A 14,086-nucleotide genomic window follows, 5' to 3' on the forward strand; every position below is an offset into this window, starting at 1 on the left:
AGAATTACCAATGAAGCCATCAGGGCCTGAGATGTCCTTGTTGATAATTTTTTACTGCTAAATCTCTTAGTTTATTGTCTATTCAGATTGTCTATTTCTTCTTGTCAGTTTCACTTATTTGTGTCTTTCTAAAAATTTGTCTTTTTCATCTAAATTAGCTAATTTATTGGCATATAATTGTTCAGAGTTGTCCTTTAATATCTTTTTTATAGCTGTTAAATCAGTAATAATGTCCCCTCTTTCATTTATGATTCTAGTAATTTGAGTATTAACTTTTTTTTTATGTTTTCAAAGAACTGTTTTGGTTTCATTGATGTTCTTTGTTGTTTTTCCATTCTTTATTTCGTTTATCACCACTGTAGTCTTACTATTTTCTTTCTTGTCCGTGCTTTAGGTTTAGTTTGTTATTTTTCCATTTTCCAGCTATAAATAACCCTATAAGCAGTCTTTTAGCTGCATCCCATAAGTTGGGGTATATCTATCTCAATTTTCATTCATCTCATATTATTTTCTTATTCCCCTTTTGATTCCTCTTTCTCATTTGTTTATTTAGGAATGTGTTGTTTAATTTCTAAATATTAGTGACTTTCTCAATTTTTTTTTCAGTCATTGATTTCTAATTTCATTACATTGCAGTCAGAAACATATCTGTATAATTTGTACCTCTTTACATTTATTGAGGTCTTTTACATGGCCTGTGCTCTATCCTGGAAAATTTTACATATACATTTGAGAATAATATATATTCTTCTCTTGATAGGGTGGAGTTCTCTAGATGCCTCTTATGTCTGGTTGGGTCAGAGTGTTACTCAAATCTTCTATTTGTTTTTTGATCTTCTGCTAGTTCTATCCATTATTGAACTTGGGGTATTGAAGACTCTCACAATTATTGTTGAATTGTCTGTTTCTCCCTTCATATTTCATCAGTTTTACTTCATGAACTTTGATGGTATTATTAGGCACAGATATGTTAATAATTGTTAATGTATTTCGGATGGATTGACCATTTTATCATTATAAAATTTTTTTTGGTAATAAGTCTATTCTGTCTGATATTTATATAGTCACTCCAGCTTTCTGGTGGTTGCTGTTTGCATGATATGTCTTCTTCTAGCCTTTTACTTTCTGTTTACATCTTTGCATCTGAAGTGTATCTCTTGTAGACATGATATAGTTGGATCGTGTTTTTTTACTGCAGTCTGACAGTCTTTGCCTTTTGATTGGATTGCTTAATTCATTCACACTTAATGTTATTATTGATATAGTCGGATTTGCATCAACCATTTTATTTTTCATTTTCTATGTTTTAATGTCCTTTTTTGTTTGTTTGGTGCGCTATTCCCTCTTCTATAGCATTGAGGGCATATTTTCTCATGAAGCATTTACATTTTTAAAATTTTCTACTATATTTCTTAGAGGCTTTTTATCTAGTGGTTTCTCCTGGACTTACCATGTACAATTAATTTGTCAGAATTAACTTCAGATTTATACTGGCTTATTTCAGAAGATCTAGACAAGTTACTCTTATATAGCTTTCTTCTCCTTTCCCACTTTTTATAGTATCATTGATGATACTATAAATGATAGTATATCTATAATGCTAAAAATCCTACAACACAGTTATAATTATTGTTTTACTACCTGTAGTCATTTCTTTAGTACAGTATAGTTTTTCTCCCCCCCACCTCCTTTATGTTGTTATTGGCACATCTGTTAAATTTCTGTGTGTTTACACCCACGAATACATCATATACATATTATTTTATACAATAGCTTTTTAAATCTGTTAATACAGAAAAGAAGAATAGTATGCATTTGCATTGTCTTTCCTAATTACGTGATTTCGTTTACCAGTGCTCTTTTTTTTTATTTAATGTGGATTTGAATTAATCTTTGGGGTCACTTGCATTCAGCATGAAGAATTTACTTTGATATTTCTTGTAAAAACACATCAGCTAGCAATAAATTTCCTCAGCTTTGTCTACCTGATAATGTCCTTTTTCACTTTCAGTTTTGTAAGATAGCTTTACTAGATATGGGGTTCCTTTTTGACCTTTTTTTTTCCTTTGAGCTCTTGAATGTCAACCCACTTCTTAACCACACCATTATTTCTGCCAAGAAGTCAGCTTTTTGTTTATCTTGATGTAGTTCACTTGTAAGTAATGAGTTATTTTTCTTTTGCTGCTTACTTATGTTGCATTTGTGACTCTCTTGGTGTTTGTTCAATTACTTGAGTTCGTTGAGCCTTCTGGATGTGTAGATGTGTGTTTTTCAATAAATTTGGGGAGATTTCAGCCATTACTTCTTAATTTATTCTGTTCCTTTCTCTCTTTGCTCACCTTCTAAGAAGTACCCCACTACTCATCTATTGGCGAGCTTATTAGTGTTCCACATTTATCTTAGTCTCTCTTCCTTCTTTCTTTTTTTCTCTCTGTTCTTTAGCTATATAGTCTGTCTATCTTCAAGCTCACTATCTTTCTTCTGCCAGTTCAACTCTTAAGTTGAGCCTCTCTAGTGAAATTTTCATTTCAGTATTATATTTTTCAACTCCAGAATTTCTATTTAGTTTTTTCTAAATATTTCCATCTCTTTATTGATACTCTCTTTGCTGAAACATTGTCTTTATGCCTTCGTTTATTTCTTGATTCATCATTTCCTTCAATTCTTTCAACATACTTATAATGACTGATTTGAAGTTTTTTTCTTTTAAACTGACATCTGATCACTCTCACAGGCAGATTATATTGCTTGCTTTTTTTCCAGTTTGGTTTGTGAGTCATATTTCCCTGCTTCTTTACAAGTTTTGTTTTGTTGAAAACTAGACATTTCAGATAATATAACAACTCTGAGTGCTAGGATATAAATTTTTCTACAGCCAACTCTGATCAAATTTGGGCTCCTTTGAAGGAATAGTTGAGAAAATTAGTCTTTGATATTTGTTCTGAGTGCTGGAGGGCTCTCCTCTGTTGTCTCTTTCCCTAGTTTTCTCCTGCAAACCAGCTGGCCTAAACTTTATCATGGGTCTTTATTGAATCTACAGATCTCCTCATAATTTTACCACAACCTTCATTATTTTTCAGAGCACCATTAATCGTGAACATCTCCATAGTCTATTACAAATGAAAGTCAGTTTCTTTGGGAAGAGATTATCAGCTGTATGTTTTGATGCCTACTTTCCCTCCAGGCAAAATGTCTGATTTTGCCTCTGGAATGGGCATGGGTTGCATTTCTGTGACCTCCCCACTATAGAAGGTTGAGCACTTTAGGAGGGAAGTCATCTTTTCTTCTTGTTTCTCTGGTGCAAACTGCTACATTTTGAGTTAGGGCAGGGTCTGTTGGAGCCTGAATATTCTCAGGGACACTACACCAAAGACAAACCATCCATTTCATGAGTGGAGGCTGGACAGAAGGAAAGAGCCCCACTTCACTACTGTACTTCCCTAGAACTTAGCCTCAGCAACAGGTAGCTGGGGACAGGATGAGAAATGCTTGACATCCTGTTCCTCCTTAAAGAAAGTCTTCTGACTGGGACGTGGGGCGAGAGGGAGTCCTATGTTCTTGGCTGCAGCAGTCTAGAGAGTAATTTCTGCCTTGCTGAGCTGAGAAGGTAGAAGGAGAGGACAGTCTTCATTCATATATTTTGCAGATTTTGAATGTCTTCCTGAATTTTTGTATAGATTTTCTTGAATAGATATTTTTTCATTTGCTGTTATCCCTTAGGACCATTCTCAGTCTTTAAACTGTTGTTGTTTTTAAAAATAAAACAATAAAGCTCCTCACAGTGTCAAACCAGAAGTCAGTCTCCAAATATACTTTTAATAAGGCTATTGTTTAGATATTTTGTGAATAAATTAACAAAATATGAATTTTGGGCCAATTCTCAACATATAGAAAGCTTAGATCTGTCGGTGTTTAGAAAATGGTATTGATGTTTATCAATTACAGGTATACTAATCACTTCATGCAAAATTACCTTCAACACTCCTCCCTACTTTGATTATATTACTGGCCTTTAGATTTCGGTGAGTCATTTCCCAAATAGCTCCAAGTGGATCTGATGAGTATGTTTAAAGAAACAAATATTCCCAAGAGAATGCTGATAAAATGGATTAGGGGACCTTGGGAATATGATCTATATTAACTTGAAGGTCTGTATGATCTATAACAACATGAAGAAAAGCTTAGCAGCGTTTTAGGGTGGTTTGGATGGAAACCTTTAGAGATGTGCTTAAACCTTTGTGAATAGCAAAGAGAACTAACAAAGATAATAGTTTCCTTGTGAGACAATATCTTTCCTATTTAGAGAAATGTTGAGTATGAATATGGAGCAGTTTTCTGCAACGTGTGGGCTATTAGTTTAAATACCTCATGTATATTGGTCTCTTTAGTTCTTAACATTTTATGTTCCTTTATAGGTTGAACTTTTTCATAATGATATAGAAGCTTTCCAAGAAGAATATAAAACAGTTTCATCAGTAGATACATCACAAGTCAGTCTCTATGAATACTTTCATATATCTCCTATCAAGGTAGGTAAAAATAAGTCATTTTTATTGTCCTTGTTAGTCTAGGTAGTAGCAAATAGATTTAATCCAATGTGGGGGGTATAGAAGAATTTGAAATTATGTTCTTTAAAAGTATATAAATAGTATAACTTTACAGTTATAAATACAGAAAAATAACAAATGGTTCTTTTAAATTTTTCCTTCTAATAATTTTTTACCATGTAACCACAATAGTGGAGCCACCCACAACATGTTTATATCTTGACAGCATTATTTGATCTTAGCTTTCTTTTTAGTATTTTGGGACAATTTTGAAAATTCTATATATGATATATTATGTTTCAAACTAATTTATGAAGTAGCCTTGATTTAAGAATTGAAGATCAAATGGAATTAAATGTGAATTAGTTCTTAACACAGAATTTATGGGCTACTTATGTAATACTTGAAGAAAATTATTAAACAAGCATATATACAATATGCATATAAATGTAAAATTTTTTTGGCATTTCACACTTTTAGTAATTGTAATGTATAGTTTTTGAGGTATGAACTATTTTTAAAAACTTCAACTTCTATATTGTCAGTGTTATTAGTATATAAAAATTAGTGTTTTCCTAGCTTTACCAAAAAGAATGGGATTGAACCAAATATCATGTAATCTTGAATTGTTAAATTTCAATTTTCAAAAAAAAAAAGCTATATTATATTTAAATTCCTTTGAATTTCCACTTACTGGTATAATCCAGAAAAATTTAAAAATATTTATGATATAATGAATTTAAGATGAAACTGATTTTTTTAAATTAAATTATCAATATAAAGAAAATACTTTGAAATATTTCTCTCTTTATCTGTAGTTACATTTAAGTGTTTCACTGAGTTCGGGTAGAGAAGAAGCTAAAGATTCAAAGCAACGTGGAGGACTCATTCCACTTTCTTCTTTAAATCTTTTGCTGAAGAGTATTGGTGCCACTCTTACAGATGTACAAGATGTAGTTTTTAAGTATGTTTAATATTCAAGTATATAAATTGATGAAAAATGTACTTTATGTTTATCTAAAACTCTTTAATTGAGACATTGTAAATATTTTGGAGATTTAGGGTAAAAAACAGTTTTTGCCCTTAAATATAATTTAAGTAATACCAAACATATTTCTTAGTAACTCTTAACTGTTAGATAACAGAATAATTATTAAATAACTTCTTTCAGAAAGAAGACCGTGAACCATGCAAGTTTGTGCATTATGTAAAGATAATACCTTTCTGGCCTAGGGAAGGATTCTTAAATGTGTGTTCCCAAAGGTGTGGTGCTTCAGAGATGTGCCTTAGAGGCCAATAGAATCAAGTATTTGGGACTAGAAAAATAGAATACGTGCAGTGATAAGAGAAATGAAGGGATCAGTTTAAATATTATAGTCAAGAATTTATATTTTATGTGAGTCATAATGGAAACTTTTTATCAAAAGTCTAACTGAAACTATAGAACAGAATAAACTTTTCATTTAGCATTTAGAACTGACTATTAAGAACTATATCAAGAATATTGTCAAGTAAAAGATAACTCTAAACCTAGATAAAGTCAAGTAAAAGTGAAATAAAAGAAAATATGTTTGAAGACACCAGGAATAGGGATGATGATATTTTATTGTCTTTGAATCTGCTAGCATAGAACTTCCCAATTGCTAGATCAGGTTTATGTTTTGAAGGAGTTATAAATATGACCAACCTTGATTTTTGAGCTCTGGGGGTAACCAGGCAGGACCTGGAGCAACTGAGCCCTGTCATTCTTGAACACCCTCTTCATTTTCTACGTGGATCATGATAAAACAATTGCAAAATACTCTTATAAAGTAAATGGGATTCAGGGGCTCTCAGAAGCCCCTTAAATTATAAGAGAATATGTGTATCTGAATGGTTTTTCTTTGGAGAAGATCCAAAGCTTGTATCAGATTCTCAGAGGGTACTTTAGTCAAATATGCTGAAATATTTGTGGAAAAAAAAAATAGATTTTCTGATTGATGTGGAAAAAATGTACCAAAAGGCAAAGATTAGAAGAAAAAAATTCTAGAAAAAATCAAGCTTTTAATATTAACAACATTGTCTCTTTCTCTCTTTCTCTGTACACAAACACACATTTGTCCATTTATATGTTTTTTTCAGGCTTGCATTTTTTGAACTCAACTATCAGTTCCATACAACACCTGAACTACAGTCTGAAGTAATAAGACACTATTCGAAACAGGTTTGTCTGAGATTCTCTTACAAAGAAACAGTGTGATAAATGTGTGTGTAAACATGTAATGTAGATTGAGAGGGTAGTAAACATTTTCAAAATTTTAAAGCATGTTTTTTGCCTCAGAATTGTAGAAAAAATAGAGTTCAACTGATATTTTCATTTTTTTTAGTCCTTTAGCCATTTCTAGAATTCATTTTTTAGATTATGAATAAATCAGTCCTTAAATAAAAATTAATATTAATTCACCATACTTATTTTAAATTTAAAAGTGGGTTCAAGGGAAATTATTAATTGGCAACTAATTGATGAACACAAGTCATTTTTAATGTAATTGAGTTGTTTATTCAGCTACATAAATTATTTTAATGGAACTTTTTGCACCTCTAGAAAGATTCCTATATTTTATGATATAATTTATAGGTATCTGAAGCAACTGTGGTTTAGTGGGCATATCACCGAGCATTACTCAAGAGTTCTGGGTTTGGATGCCAGTTTTACCATTTACTTACTCTGACCCTGGCCATCATCTGATGCATATGTTTCTCTTTAAAATCATGTATTACTAACTGTCACACACCATTTTAAAAGTGAACACATTTTAAATATTCTAAAGCTTTATGTAGGTATAATGTCATCTTGTCTCCAGTACTATAATAACAAAGTGCTTTTTTAAAACTAAAAGTTTTGATTAATAAAGAATAAAAAGGTTTAGGTGGTGAAATTGGTGATTAAGAATGTTAGCCTGAAAAAACTGGATGTGAGTCCTGAACATCTATAAGAAAAAAATTAGGTCTAATTATCTGTATTGATAATGTTCATATTTCACTTTTTAGGCCATTAAGCAGATGTATGTACTCATTCTTGGACTTGAAGTTTTGGGAAATCCCTTTGGCTTAATTAGAGAATTTTCCGAAGGTGTAGAAGCATTTTTTTATGAACCGTATCAGGTAAAATAATTATCTTGGTACTGTGTGACATATCACACTAATATTTTTTAATAGATAAAGGATTTGTATTTTTAATTTGAGTTTTAGGTGTAAATTGATTTTGAAAAACATACAGAAAAGCCATTATTTTGCTGTGAACAGAGATTGATTTGGGGGTATTAGTTCTTTTGAAATTTTTACCTCAAAATTGAAACCTTAGACTTTGCTAAGATATACTGGATTTTATTGTTATTTTAGGTTAGAAAAGGTGGATAAACTTCAAATTACAGCATAGGGGAGATCACTATGTACTCTTTTGTTGCTAATTTTTTTTTTATATATGAGAAAACAAACAATATACTTAGAACCACCAATAATGGATGTCTTAGTTAGCTTAACCATAGGTCACCATGTACTCTTGCTTTGCATGGTCCTGGGGGACTGTAAAAATAAATCATGCAAAGCTGTCTCTAATGGGGAAAATGATTTGTTCTGTGACTCTTAAAAATGTATGCCAAAACAAATGCAAGTTAACAACAACCAAAAAAGTTGCCAAATATTAAACCTTTCTAATTTTATGTTATAAATGTATATGGTAATGAAACCTAATATTTTAAGTACTATAATTTAAAATATTAGAACATTGAGGGATTAAAACTTTTTATTTCTTTTTAAAAACATCAAGTAGTTTGAACTGTTCTCTTGCCTTCTCATTACAATATGAAACAAACATATTATGTTGGTGAATTGTCATACTTTCTAAGTTTGGATCCAACTTCTAACAATTTATCTTTTGTACTTTCAGTGTCATTAAATATCTCTGAGAATTCCTTTAATTGAATTCTTACTCATTTAATTTCCTCAGGGACATCTTTATTCTTTTTGTCTGAACCATTTTCATCAAATTAAAAGTAAATACAACCTTATATTCTTTTTGACCGTTTAGGGAGCCATTCAGGGTCCTGAAGAGTTTGTGGAGGGAATGGCACTAGGACTAAAGGCACTAGTTGGTGGAGCAGTTGGTAAGAATCATAATACCCACCACGTATTATTGTGCTACAAAGAATCGACATATTTGCTTTTACTAAAGCTGCTATAATTTCTGCTAGGTGGATTAGCTGGTGCTGCCTCCAAAATCACCAGTGCTATGGCCAAAGGAGTAGCAGCTATGACTATGGATGAAGACTACCAGCAGAAGAGAAGAGAAGCCATGAATAAGCAACCAGCTGGTCTGAGAGAAGGCATCACTCGTGGAGGAAAAGGCTTAGTTTCTGTAAGAAGTTTCACAGAGTTGTGATCATTTTAGGATATATCTTTTAAACTTGCAATAAGGAAAATAGACATGTAACTCTGATTCCTTAAAATATTTGGGTGTTGGTATAGCAGTGGGTAGCATTTATATAAAATGTCATTGACTTCCAAAAACTTTCTGTTTAAATAAAATATTTAGGAAATATGTTCATTCCTATGGTGTCTACAAAGCAAAGCTCTGTAATTTTTATGTGAACCAGACTTGGTTCTTTGAGGCATGTGAGAGTATTGTAAATTTTCAATTGTGCTTTCCCTCTAGGGTTTTGTAAGTGGCATAACAGGAATTGTGACAAAACCAATTAAAGGCAAGTACAATAGTTCCTTTGGGTTATATATTACCAAGTCTTATAAATTAGTTCTTTATTTACTTCATGTTCCATTTGCTTAAAACTTTTTTTTTTCCCTAGGAGCTCAAAAAGAAGGAGCAGCTGGTTTCTTTAAAGGTGTGGGGAAAGGTTTAGTGGGAGCAGTGGCAAGGCCAACTGGAGGCATCATTGATATGGCTAGCAGTACATTTCAAGGAATAAAAAGGTAAATTCTCTTTGCTGTGTGATATAAGTAAAATGCTTAAGTCCTGAGAAATTAAATAAATCTGCCATGTGGTTTGGGGCACTTAGTTATGAGCACTAAAACAAAGCAGGTTGCAAATGATCTCCTAATTCCTTTTGATACTTTTTAAGTATCACAATTTCAACTTTATAAAGTTCTTTTTTATTGGTTACTCATTCCCAGCAGCCTTGGCAGGAAAGGTTTTTGTCAAGTTAGGCAAGATTTTCAGTCTTGATTGACATACATTAGTGTAACAATATATGTTAGTATAAAATTGTATTGGCAAATAATAATATTCTGTTTCCTTTCTTGAGACATGGAGAATGGCATTTTACATTCCTCATTTCAAACCCAGCTTTGCTTTTACCCTTCCTTTTGTCATAAAACTTAAATCCATTTTCACTACTTCTTGTTATATGTGGAAATAATTTTAAACATGCTCCCTCTTCCTATGAATTAAATTTAGCCCAAGACTGAAATTTATTGATTTTATTATTATTGTCTCTGTTCTAAAACTTTGTAACACATTCTGTAAATAATTAAAATCATAGGGAGGCCTCATTTAGAAAGTGATTGTCTCTCTAATCTTTTTCCTTCTGTATTTTCTCTTTCAATTTAATACAGATAAGTATTATCTGTGGGGATAAGTATTGTCATCTTCTGAACTGTTCTTCTTAAAACAGTATTTCATACTGCTTACCATAATTGAATGTTTGCATTATAATTTTAATTTTAATTTAGAATTAACATGGTAAAAAGGGATCAGTCTCCTCTGCCTATAACTGTATTTTCATAAATATGTGCTTAAAGTTATAGAAGCTCAAAATCATTGAAACATAAGGAATTCAAAATAGATACTGAGCTATGCAAACATCTCCCCAGAGCTGCTGGTATGACCTAGTATGTATCTCAAATGTGGTTAATTAAGTGTGACTATATAACAAAGGCATGTGAAGATTTATAGTAGGTATTTATTCAAAGTAAAAATTAAGAATATAGGTTTTTTTAAATATTTGGCTTTAGGGATGCAAAATGTTATAAGAAAATGAAAAAAAAAGCTATAAAATTGACTTTTCCAGCATTATCTAGAAATTGATCAGGTAGTTGTCTCATTTATGATTAATGTAAATAATGAAAAAAGCAGTGTTACCTGTTTTGACTCAGCAATTCTACTTCTAGAAATCTAGCTTAACAAAGATAAACAGAGGAAATATACTAAACTTAGAATTATGACAAACTTTACACCAGCTGAAAAATACCTATTTTCAATAAGATATGACTGCCTAAATTATAGTACATCGATTCCATGGAATATTGTACATTTATTATATATGATATTATAGCTTCATTTTCTTCTTTATTTCAAATTTATCTCAGACTTTAAGTACAAAAATAATACAAAGAAATCTCATAAATCCTTCACCCAGATTTCACAAATGTAAAAATTTGTCACATTTTTGTTCACCTCTCACTCTCTACGTGTGTGTATGTATATATAAGCACGTACACATGTAGTTTTTCAGCTCCTTGAGAGAAATTTGTACACATAATGTTTACTTCCCCTTTTTTATTGTACATTTCTTTAAAAACAAAAACATCTTTTATTTTACTACAGTAGTGCTACTATCTAAAACACAGTTCGTATTTAGTTTTACTGCTATCATCCTTTATAAGGAAAGAAAATAAATACTTTCTCCTAATCCAACATCCAATCCAGGAGCCCATATTGCTTATAGTTGTCATAGAATAAATGTTGTTTATTTTGTAGAATGTTCCTCAATGTGAGTTTGTCTGATGTCTCCATAATTAGATTTAGGTTATAAATTTTTGTCAGGGAGACCACAGAAATATTAGGTCCTTCTCAGTGCATCACATCAGGAGTTACATGATACCAATTTGTCCCATTCTGGTGATGTTAACTTTGATCACCTTGTTAAGGTGGTATTTGCCAGGTTTCTTTCACTGCAAAGTTACTATTTTTCATTTTGTAATTAATAATTATCTTATTGGAGGTATTTAAAGTTCTGGAAATATATATTTATTTGTTGGTATTATGCTGTTGCAGTTTCGTTCACCATATTTTGGTTTAAATACACACTATAGCTTCCTTCTCCTACCTCAAATCTTTAGAGTTTATAGAACACATGTCTACAAAGATATATATGTAATATATCTTTCCTGAAAAATAAGGAGAACCCTCTGTGGAATGCACACTGCTCTAAAAGGCTGGAGCTGCCTGGAACAGCCCAAAGAAAGATCTGCATTTTACATGGTAAATTGCAAGGAAAAGAGAGGTACAGGCAGGTTGACCCCTTTTTATCTATTCTTCCCCATCTTAGGGAAGAAAAAAAAAAAAAAGAGTGATAGAGCATTTATGTTTCCATGTTGGAGCTTTGAATTTGGCAGCTTTAGTGAGATAATGCCAAGGAGAAATGGAGAGCACCTGTCCCCAAAGCACAGGACTATAGATGAAAATGTAGACGTTGTTTCATATAGATGCTGCTTATATTATTGGAATTGGGTGTAATTACCTTAGTGAGTATAGCTAAAGAAGAGAAATGAGTCCCCAGACCAGACCCTGCACTGTCTTAACATTTAGTGGAGGATCAGCAAAAGAAAGTATGGAATCATAAAAACTGAAAGGAAAATGTTTCAGGAAGGAGGAAGTGATCAATTATGTCAAATGCTGCCAGAAGTGAAGTAAGAACAGAACAAAAACATGACTATCAGTTATGGCAATGTGGAAATCTTGGTGGCCTCATGAAGAGCAGAGTCAGTCCAGTTGTATATAGAATCCTAATTAGAGTGAGTTGAAAAATGAGATGTATGTAAGGAAGTGGGGATATAAAAAATACATAGACAACTCAAGAAATTTTGCTTTGAAGAGTTGCAGAAAAATAGGATATATGTTGGTAGTATATACATGTGAAGACAATTAGAGTTCTTTTTTTTTTATTTTGTTTTCTATAGTAGAGTGTATTTGCTGATGTCAGCAGAGAGGGAGACATTGAGGGAGAGATTGTGGAAGCAAAGTGCTTCAAAAAGTGAGAGGGGATGAGATCCGTATCATAAGTTAAGGATTTAGCCATTGATATGCATTAGGAACTTTGTTCATTGTATCAAGAGGGAAGTAAGAGAGTGGAGGGATGGCATAGATAGGACAGGTTGGTAGAGTTGGTGATGGGAGTTCCTGACAAGAAAAGAGTAAAAGCACAATAAGTCTTTTGGGGAAAGAAAGCAGATATTAAAATTTTAGAAAAATATTTAGATTTGTATGTTAGGAATATTTATAGGTACCCTGTAAAAGGTTAGAAATAATGTATAACTCCTAAACTAGTAGACAGGCAAAAATAAAAGACATAAAGAAAAATTAAACAGGTCAGTGTTCTAGTTTGCTAGCTGCTGCAGTGCAACACACAAGAGATGGATTGGCTTTCAATAAAAGGGGATTTATTTAGTTGACGTATAGTTCTTCAGAGGAAAGGCAGCTAACTTTCAACTGAGGTTCTTTCTTACGTGGGAACGCACAGGGCAATCTCCTCTGGCCTTCTCTCCAGGCCTCTGGGTTCCCACATCTTTCCCTGGGGTGATTCCTTCCTGCATCTCCAAAAGCCTGGACTGAGCTGTGAGTGCTGAGATGAGGTATGCTGAGCTGCTTGGGCTGTGCTACATTGAGCTCTCTCATTTAAGCACCAGCTGATTAAACACCATTCACTGCAGCAAGCGTGCCTCCTAGCTGACTGTGGATGTAATCAACAACAGACGAATAAAAAAAAAAAAAAAGAAGAAGAAGAAGAAGAAAGGAATTATGGGGAAAAACAGTAAATAGTCATAGGCATGGTAATCATAGCATAAGATGTATGTAAGTCCAAATTATCAGTACTCACAAAAAAAGTTGACTAGATTAAAGTTACCTATTAAAGGGCAGTAAATAGTTAATAAAGATATATGGTGAAGCAAGTATAGTAAAATGCTAATTGTAAAATCTAATAGGTAGGCTGTAAAATTCTTTCAGCTTTTCTGTGTGTTTGAAAATTTTCATAAAATGTTGGGGTAAAAAGATGGTGGTTCTCAGTCTCCACTTAATAAAAGCCTACCTTTATGCTGTTACAAGACACATTTGTAACAAAGAGGAAGGTTGAAAATAAAGTGGAGTCCCAATTTATGAGGTGAAATATGTCATAATAAATGTGTAGAAATGGTAAATACATTTTACAAATTTTAAAATACTGCTAAACTCACAACGAGCTGAGGGAAGGGGAAATTGCCAGATATTAGAAAGAGAGAAAGAACTACAAAGAGGTGGTTACATACAGTTTAATATCCTTTGTATTCATACCTATAGATACATTATATGGTAGGCTCTTTTTTAAAATCTTAAATATATCATAGCACTGCCTTCTTACTTCCATGATTTCTGCTCAGAAATCCACACATGGTCTTATTGGTCTTCCCTTGTATATGATAATTTGCTTTTCTCTTGTTGCTTTCAAAATTCTCTCTCTCTCTTTGATATCTGACAGTCTGGTTAGGTATGTCTTGGAGTATTTCTATTT

At 32.3% G+C, this 14,086-nt stretch overlaps 1 protein-coding gene across 3 annotated transcripts in view; it reads left to right on the top strand.

Moving 5' to 3' along the window:
- VPS13A (vacuolar protein sorting 13 homolog A) overlaps nt 1-14,086 on the top strand; it is a 342,631-nt gene that overhangs the window by 299,387 nt on the left and 29,158 nt on the right. For all 3 annotated transcript variants that reach the window (XR_013170504.1, XM_077148468.1, XM_077148469.1), the window contains exons 60-67: nt 4,416-4,529; nt 5,366-5,511; nt 6,669-6,750; nt 7,578-7,691; nt 8,617-8,692; nt 8,780-8,943; nt 9,241-9,286; nt 9,389-9,512. Coding sequence is in view for 2 of the 3 variants with exons in the window: in XM_077148468.1 (XP_077004583.1) it covers nt 4,416-4,529; nt 5,366-5,511; nt 6,669-6,750; nt 7,578-7,691; nt 8,617-8,692; nt 8,780-8,943; nt 9,241-9,286; nt 9,389-9,512 (866 nt within the window). In the remaining variant the exon portion in view is untranslated. The remainder of the gene's footprint in view (nt 1-4,415; nt 4,530-5,365; nt 5,512-6,668; nt 6,751-7,577; nt 7,692-8,616; nt 8,693-8,779; nt 8,944-9,240; nt 9,287-9,388; nt 9,513-14,086) is intronic.

The sequence above is a fragment of the Tamandua tetradactyla genome, chromosome 2 (genome assembly GCF_023851605.1).
Source record: "Tamandua tetradactyla isolate mTamTet1 chromosome 2, mTamTet1.pri, whole genome shotgun sequence".
NCBI lineage: Eukaryota > Metazoa > Chordata > Mammalia > Pilosa > Myrmecophagidae > Tamandua > Tamandua tetradactyla.